This window comes from Nansenia antarctica (assembly GCF_963989245.1).
Source record: "Nansenia antarctica genome assembly, chromosome: 11".
In the NCBI taxonomy this organism is placed as follows: domain Eukaryota; kingdom Metazoa; phylum Chordata; class Actinopteri; order Argentiniformes; family Microstomatidae; genus Nansenia; species Nansenia antarctica.
The window spans coordinates 22,405,944-22,413,443 of NC_137681.1; the positions used below are offsets into that span (position 1 = coordinate 22,405,944).

The window sequence follows — 7,500 nt, forward strand, 5'->3', positions numbered from 1 at the left end:
AGCCTTCTCAGACGACGACAAGCTCAACAGACAGATGGTATCATGTACAGTATCATGTACAGTATCTTTGGTTTGGTCATTGCTGAATTCCCATGAAGCATTTCAGCAGCTTTAGGCTACTCAGAAAGGTCATTCCTAAGCTAAGTGATGAATATCTGCCTGTGTTCAGACCCCCGCTGCTCTGGGGATTAATATGAGAGCAGAATTTGGTTTGAGGCAGATTTGAGTGCTTGCCATAAACGGATAGGAGCAGGTGGTTGGTGGGTTGGGGGGTAGGGGTGGGTGGTTTTGGTGGCTTCATTTCACAAAAAGAGAAGAAAATGACAACATTGCTACGTGTAACATCTGTAGTTATCATTTCAAGTAAGGGTAGAAACACCAGCATTATGTCAAAACATCTTCCGACGCAACATGGGCTAAAATTACAGGAATGCCATGTTTTTGACACTCTATGCACGAGTGACACTGCTTCCCAAGCAAGCAACACGTCCGTTACTGAGGGTAAGCTAATGCTAATAATATTAGCGAATACGCAGGCAAGCGTAGCAGATTTTTTCTTTGACTAAGAAACTCTGCATGAAAACAAATGCTGCACAAATATTCTTCCATTTCATCCATTTTAGATGATGACAGACAGACTGTTGCTATTCCTCCCAGAGAAAGCAAACATCCCAATTTTTCTGCAGAAGAATTGTTGAGTTTATCAGTTTTATATTTGTTTTCAAAGTTCGGAATCGATAAAGGATCGAACCGATAAGCAGAATCGATAATGGAATCGCTATCAATAAGATCTTATCAACTCCCATTCCTAGGTAGGGGTGGGTGGGTTGGGGGAGAGGGTGGTGTGTGTGTGTGTGTGTGTGTGTGTGTGTGTGTGTGTGTGTGTGTGTGTGTGTGTGTGTGGGGAAGGGTAGAGGGGACTCACAGGGCTTCTCTTGTGGCTCTGCACGGTGAAGTCAGGGCAGAACAGAAGGTCGGCGATGGCCAGGAGGAGAGACTCTGCCAGGGGGCGTCCTCCATCATCATCATCATCACCTTCATCCTGGAAGGAGGAACCACACACACGTTACAGCTGCCCCTGGACCGGTTTTAGAACAAACACGTGTTAGAGCTGCTGCAGGTAGAGCAGGGGAGGCTGGGGGAGGTAAACGTCGGAGGACAGGGTTGGTTGTAACACGTAGGATGGAATGAGGAATGGTATCAGAGGTCAAACAGGTGTGATTCTGATTCATCCTCTGACGTACAGTGTAGCCTATTTTTGGATCCGCTGCAGAGAGTGTGTGTGAGTGTGTGTGAGTGTGTGTGTGTGTGTGTGTGTGTGTGTGTGTGTGTGTGTGTGTGCGTGCGGAGCGCCCCGAGACTATCGTCAGGAGAGACTATGTACAATGCACAATATCAAAGCACTTCACTTACCGACTCGCAAAGAATTCCGGAACACTCACCACCTAGAGTGCTCTAAGTGTTCTATGTGGTGTTTACCTAGCAACAACACTTTGATTGGCTACAAAATGAAGCATTGTCATTCATTGTATTTTTGGTGAATAAAGTCACCCTTGGCACTCGAATGTTGACAATCTGGGCGACTTTATTCACCCTCAGTACTCAATGAGTTAAAGGAAACTTGCTACTGAGAGGTTTAGTAAAACTGCATAAAGTACAACAGCACCCAGTGAAAACTAGAAACATCTCAAAATAATTAGGACATTTATTTTGAGCCACTTCAAAACCAGAACATGTTTTTCTACACTTGTATTTCTATTCCTAACGGGTTGTGGGAACCTACAGGTTCAACGTCAGTGTGTTGAGAGAACATCTCATTCACTGATTCTCACAACAGTCCCTCATTCTCTCCCCCGGTCACTTTAGCACTTTAATTAAAAGGTTATTCAATACGTCCCTAATTCAACCACTGGGCAGGAGAGCGAGAGAGAGAGAGGAAGCACAATATCAGTAGTGTTCAGGCTAGCGGAGGTCCCCTGAGGACCTGGTAACAGGAGAGGACGGACTGTACCGCAGTACCCACCATGAGGGAGGGGAGGGGAGGGGAGGGGAGGGGAGAGGGGAAGGGAGGGGAGGGGAGAAGGGAGGGTAGTGGGAGGAAGAGGGGAAGGGAGGGGAGAGGGAAGGTGAGGAGAGAGGGAGAAGCCTCCCCCCCCACACACACACACACACTCAGAGAAGTCTAGCCTAGGAGACAGTGACCTCAACACCAGCCTGGGCTCCCCTTACAGTCCTGGATCCCCACTCTCTACCATACAAAGCTGAAAAGGGTGCTGACAGATCAAACTAAGTCTGAGGAAGAATAGTCTTCCTGTATGTGTGTGTCTGTGTGTGTGTGTGTGTGTGTGTGTGTGTGTGTGTCACCCTTGGCACTTGAATGTTGACAATCTGGGCGACTTTATTCACCCTCGGTACTCAATGAGTTAAAGGAAACTTGCTACTGAGAGGTTTAGTAAAACGGCATAAAGTACAACAGCACCCAGTGAAAACTAGAAACATCCCAAACTAGCTAGGACATTTATTTTGAGCCACTTCCAAACCAGAACATGTTTTTCTACACAACAACACGTTGAAGTTGTCCAGCATGTTTATTGTAGATGCTATTTGATGCCTCCCATGATTTTCCTTAACACGATTGTTATGATCCCCCACCTCTCCCTTTTGTGCTAAAGAATTCTGGCAATTAGTGACATAAATGTTCTATTATCAAGCTTACAGAAGAAAACGACAATCTGCTTTTCTTATTTCCAATTTCTACAGGAAGCGTCACCATCACATCAACCTGAGTGAAAAGTTGTTCTGCCCGTTCAAGGAAATGCACATTTAAAAAAAAATATTTACTGCAGATAACTTCCTTGTGAAGCTAAGACAGCACTATAATCAGTGGTGAAAGCGTACATTGTTAAGTCCATTGTTTGGTTTGCATTGTTTGGCTTCCTGTACAAACTAAGGAGGGCTTGGTTCTTGGAAAGAGCATTCCATTCTTATGACAGTTCCATGGCTCAGGTCGATACAGGTGATCCGGTGAGGAGAGTCCTCATACTGTACCAAAGATGGATGTCTTATAGGAGTGGATAGTACGTCTGAAACATTGTTTTCCTTGGCTGCTGTCTTGGACCAGGTCTTTCTTGAAAAAGAGTAACGTGAATAGGTAGTTTAAGAGGTTAAATCAAATAAATGAAGACCTCCGAAATATTTACAATAAAGCAGCGCTCAAGACGCAAAATTCCCAGCATGCATTTCACCAATAGGTGCAGTGATAGAAGGAGACTGTTGTCTCTTGAATACAATGATAACATTATTTGTTAACCCTCCGGTTGTGTTCATGTTTGCCCCCCCATCCTTGGTGTTCCCGGTCTAATTAGACCGGTCTGATTAACTGCTTCATATCTCCAAAACTACATGGTCAAATTTGCTAAATTTGGTACCTGGTGAAAGCTGAGACCTGTGAGATGTTAAAAAATGAACATAGATATGACCAAATTACTGTAATGTGACTAAATACACAGTAGAAATTGAATATTTCATTTCCGTTTTTGAAAATGTCAAATAAGAAGGCCAGTTACACCCTGAAACTCTATATATCTCTGCCAAACAACACATTGGATCAGTTCTTCAACATCTCAACATATACTGTGCAAAATGTGATGAGACATAAACAATGTAGACTATTGGTTAACCTGAATAACTGGATGGGCATATAAGCACGGGAAAGAGAAGGGTTCCCATAACAAACACCTGTTTCGTTTGATACATTTCAGTGTTTGTTATGGGACCCCTTCTTTTTCCCGTGCTTATGTGTCCATCAGAACCATACCTTCCAGAGTTATGGGAACCCTTCTCTTTCACCCCAGGTGAACCACACCTTCCAGACTAAACAATGTTTAGTCTGGAAGGTCTGGTTCGGATGGGCAAATAAGCACGGGAAAGAGAAGGGTTCCCATAACAAACACCTGTTTAGTTTGAAATGTGTCAAACTTTATATATGAGGTATTTGAACAGGTCTGATACATCCTGGAATGTTGTAGCTTGTTACAACTTGTGTTATCCATTCATTTCCTATGATGGTCATTTTTTACCGGAAACACCACCGATGTTACAAAGTTGACTAAAACCTCAAAATTCAATGCCAGTGGTTAGTCAGCAATTGTATATGTTCAAATGCCTAGTGTGGAGGATATCATAAGGCCTTGAGGCAATCAAATGTAAAACACAATATTTATGATTGATGAAAGTTGCTCTCGGTCAGATTTAACCGGGAACACAACCGGAGGGTTGAGTACCATCAATTCTAAAAACTAGTTTGATTCAAACTAGTGCTTAATGCACACCACACGTTTCTGATTCAGAGCTACTAGCCAGGGTTGCCAACTCCTCTCGCTCTTCTGGCGTGAGACACACGCTTTCACCTTCAACCTCACACCCTCACGCTGCCCAAACGATTGTCACGCCAAAACACTGCAGAGCAAACCCCCCCCTCCCCGCTGTCAACAAAGGATTTCTCCAGAGATTTTCTCCCGACGGCCAGGTACCCAAAGTAGGCAACACTGGACCTAAGCCTCGCAGCTGCGTGATTCACTGAAATCAAACCAATAATGCTTGACTCAGTAAAGTCCCTCCCACTAAGGCCAGGTTTGAGTCGTTGTTCTCCCAGGCTTATAGCCTGGGGACGAGGCTACGCAACAAAGTCATGACAGGCTATAATGTCTTGAATAGAGAGGGCGGCCATCTTGGACAGTGCACATTAGGGAGTCCATCTCCTCTCTTCAAAAAACCCACAGCAATTAATTTCAGTTCCCCAAGCGGGACAAAAAATTAGGGGACCAAAGTGAAAATGACGGCCATGACCAATGATAATTGACACCATTTGCACACTCTACATCCCTAAATTAGAACTCTAAAGTATGATGAAGCCTACCCTTTATCAGTCCTGTTAGCGTCCCCATTCACTTTATCATCTCTGTTAGCATCCCCATTCACTTTATCATCTCTGTTAGCATCCCCATTCACTTAATCATCCCTGTTAGCATCCCCATTCACTTTATCAGTCCTGTTAGCGTTAGCACTCCCTCAGCACCATATGGTACAGTATCTGTGTCCAAGACCACAGTAGGAGCGCTACCCGGATATCACACTGTCCCAGATCTGTGGGGGAGTAAGTATGGCAACTGAGCAACTCAAAGACAGGGGGGAGGATGATTAACCGGTCATTAAAACCGCCCTCAGTACCTCTTTCAACTATGTCCAATAGGCCAGGGCCAAAGGAAACAGACGACGGGCTCAATGTAATGCATGGAACGTGTGTTTGATACCATACCTCATTACGTTCCAGCGATTACAATGAGCCCGTCCTCCGATTTCTACCGCCAACAGCCTCCCCCTGAACTACAGCATCCATCTTGTTGTACAGGTACCTCTACAGTACAGTGGCCTCCAGTGTTCATAATATACGCCATTTAGCTGACTCTCTCGATCCAAGGCGACTTGCATTGCAATGAGTGGATACATTTGTCAGTATACACGGTCCCAGCGGGGAATCGAACCCACAACCTAAGCGCTGTTAGCGCCATGCTCTACCGACTGAGCCCCAGAGGACCACGTCTTACCCCGGCTCTGCCGGCGCCAGGCACGGTGGACCAGAAGAAGCCCCGCCAGTCTGCGTCCTCGAAGATGTAGGGGAGGATCCGCGTCAGCAGCCGGGTGCAGTTCAGGACGATCTGCTTCTCCTTCTCCGAGGGGCAGCCTGCCTCCGCCCCCTGGACTAGCTTCTCCACCGCCTGGAGTGGAGACACAGACAGGGGGACTCAAGTCAAGTACTGTACACACACACACACATGCTCACACACTTCCGGATCACAAACGTACACACTTAAACACTCACACATTTCTGGATCACACAATTACACACTCACACACTTCTGAATCACACGCTTATACACTCACAGACATTCCCGGCGATCAAATCTGGCCAGCTTGATTACAGGCAGTATTTAATATTCCTCTACCTATAGTAAAAGCTTGCTTATTGTCTCGCATACATAAATGACGAGATGGCTCTTTTTCCATTTCTCGCTCGTGGAAATGTTTCCGTTCTGGGTGGTACACACCCCCGAGGCAGAGGTGGCCCAGACATAACACTGAATCTACAACAGCCCATCTGCTGCAGTCAGATGACCTTTGACCCCCTTAAAACATGACACACAATGAGGCCAACAAGACTAGTGGCATTCCTTTGACACCAAACTGTATCTAAGAGAGACACCAGGCCCACCCTGAGACACGGCTTAAACACTGGAGAGGAGGAAAAGCTAAACACACACAAATCCTTCTACCACCATAGCTTACCCCCCCCCCCCCCCCCGATACACACACACACCCTACCCTCTAATTCACAACTGATAGCGGGGTGGAACACCCTGAAAACAGACCCAAATGGAGCATCTGACGGCTGAACAGAGACCACAGAACATCCCTAGAGGCAGATGTGGCAGTACCTTATAGCAGAGGGTTGCCAGGTTGGAGGGGGACTCCTCTCTGACCGCTCGGATCTCGGCCGCCGGCACCAGGGCGAACACATCCTGGACCGTGGTGTCCGTGTCGGCCCAGAACTGGTCCCAGAAGGCATCATCGGTCGCCTCCACGGGCTGGGGGGAGGGGGGGGGAGGAGACAGCGGACAGGGCTCTGTGACGTTACCCAGAGTGAGGACAGCATGGTGGCAGAGCAGTGGGTGTCTGTGGCTGTGACAGCCAGGGACGGGGACAGAGAGAAGGACATCCATTCTCTCCACACACACACACGCACACACGCATGAACACACATCACGCACACACACACACACACACACACACCACCCTATCTAGACCCAGACGACATCACTGTTATGTAACCACCCCTTTGAAGAAACCCACCCCCCCTTATTAAATCATATATTATTCATGGCCCTGCTTGGCTGTACAGGAAATGAGCTAAATATAGCCAACATCCAATCTATTCATGGAGAAAGTGTAAACCTGTGCTTTTGTTTAGGGATAAAACGTGTTTTGTTCACCACCAAATGTTACAGTTTCAGGATATTTTATATTGGGTACAGTTGAAACTCTGTTTAGTTTGATAATAAAAAAAAATATATATATATGGCTGGGTAAAGATCACGCTGACAGTGGACTTCATAACAAACCTACAGAACTATCTTCAGACTCTTCTGAATCCCTTTCGGTCCACCTTAAATCGGTCGCATCGCCGTAATGATTCATTCCCCAACCAACCACGTCATATTCACATCAGAGAGGTAGCAGGTATTGTATCCTTAATCGTTCGCAATGATTCATGATCTAATAGCCTACAACCATGCATATGACCAAGTGTCATATCAAGCACCCATTTTTAAAAATTATTATTATTAATTGTGGCCATGATCTGCTCATCGCTGAATATCGGGTCTACCTTAAAATGAAAACACCTGCCACTAGGCTTTTGATAGTGCCTATAATAAAGGTAAC

General features: G+C 46.0%; 1 protein-coding gene across 1 annotated transcript in view; it reads right to left on the reverse strand.

The window, feature by feature from the left end:
• The window catches only part of hid1b (HID1 domain containing b), a gene marked incomplete at both ends in the record, with an annotated part of 33,318 nt that overhangs the window by 25,368 nt on the left and 450 nt on the right, over positions 1–7,500 (reverse strand). Inside the window, 3 exons of the mRNA XM_080541588.1 lie at positions 926–1,039; positions 5,607–5,777; positions 6,495–6,644. Coding sequence (XP_080397714.1) covers positions 926–1,039; positions 5,607–5,777; positions 6,495–6,644 — 435 coding nt within the window. The remainder of the gene's footprint in view (positions 1–925; positions 1,040–5,606; positions 5,778–6,494; positions 6,645–7,500) is intronic.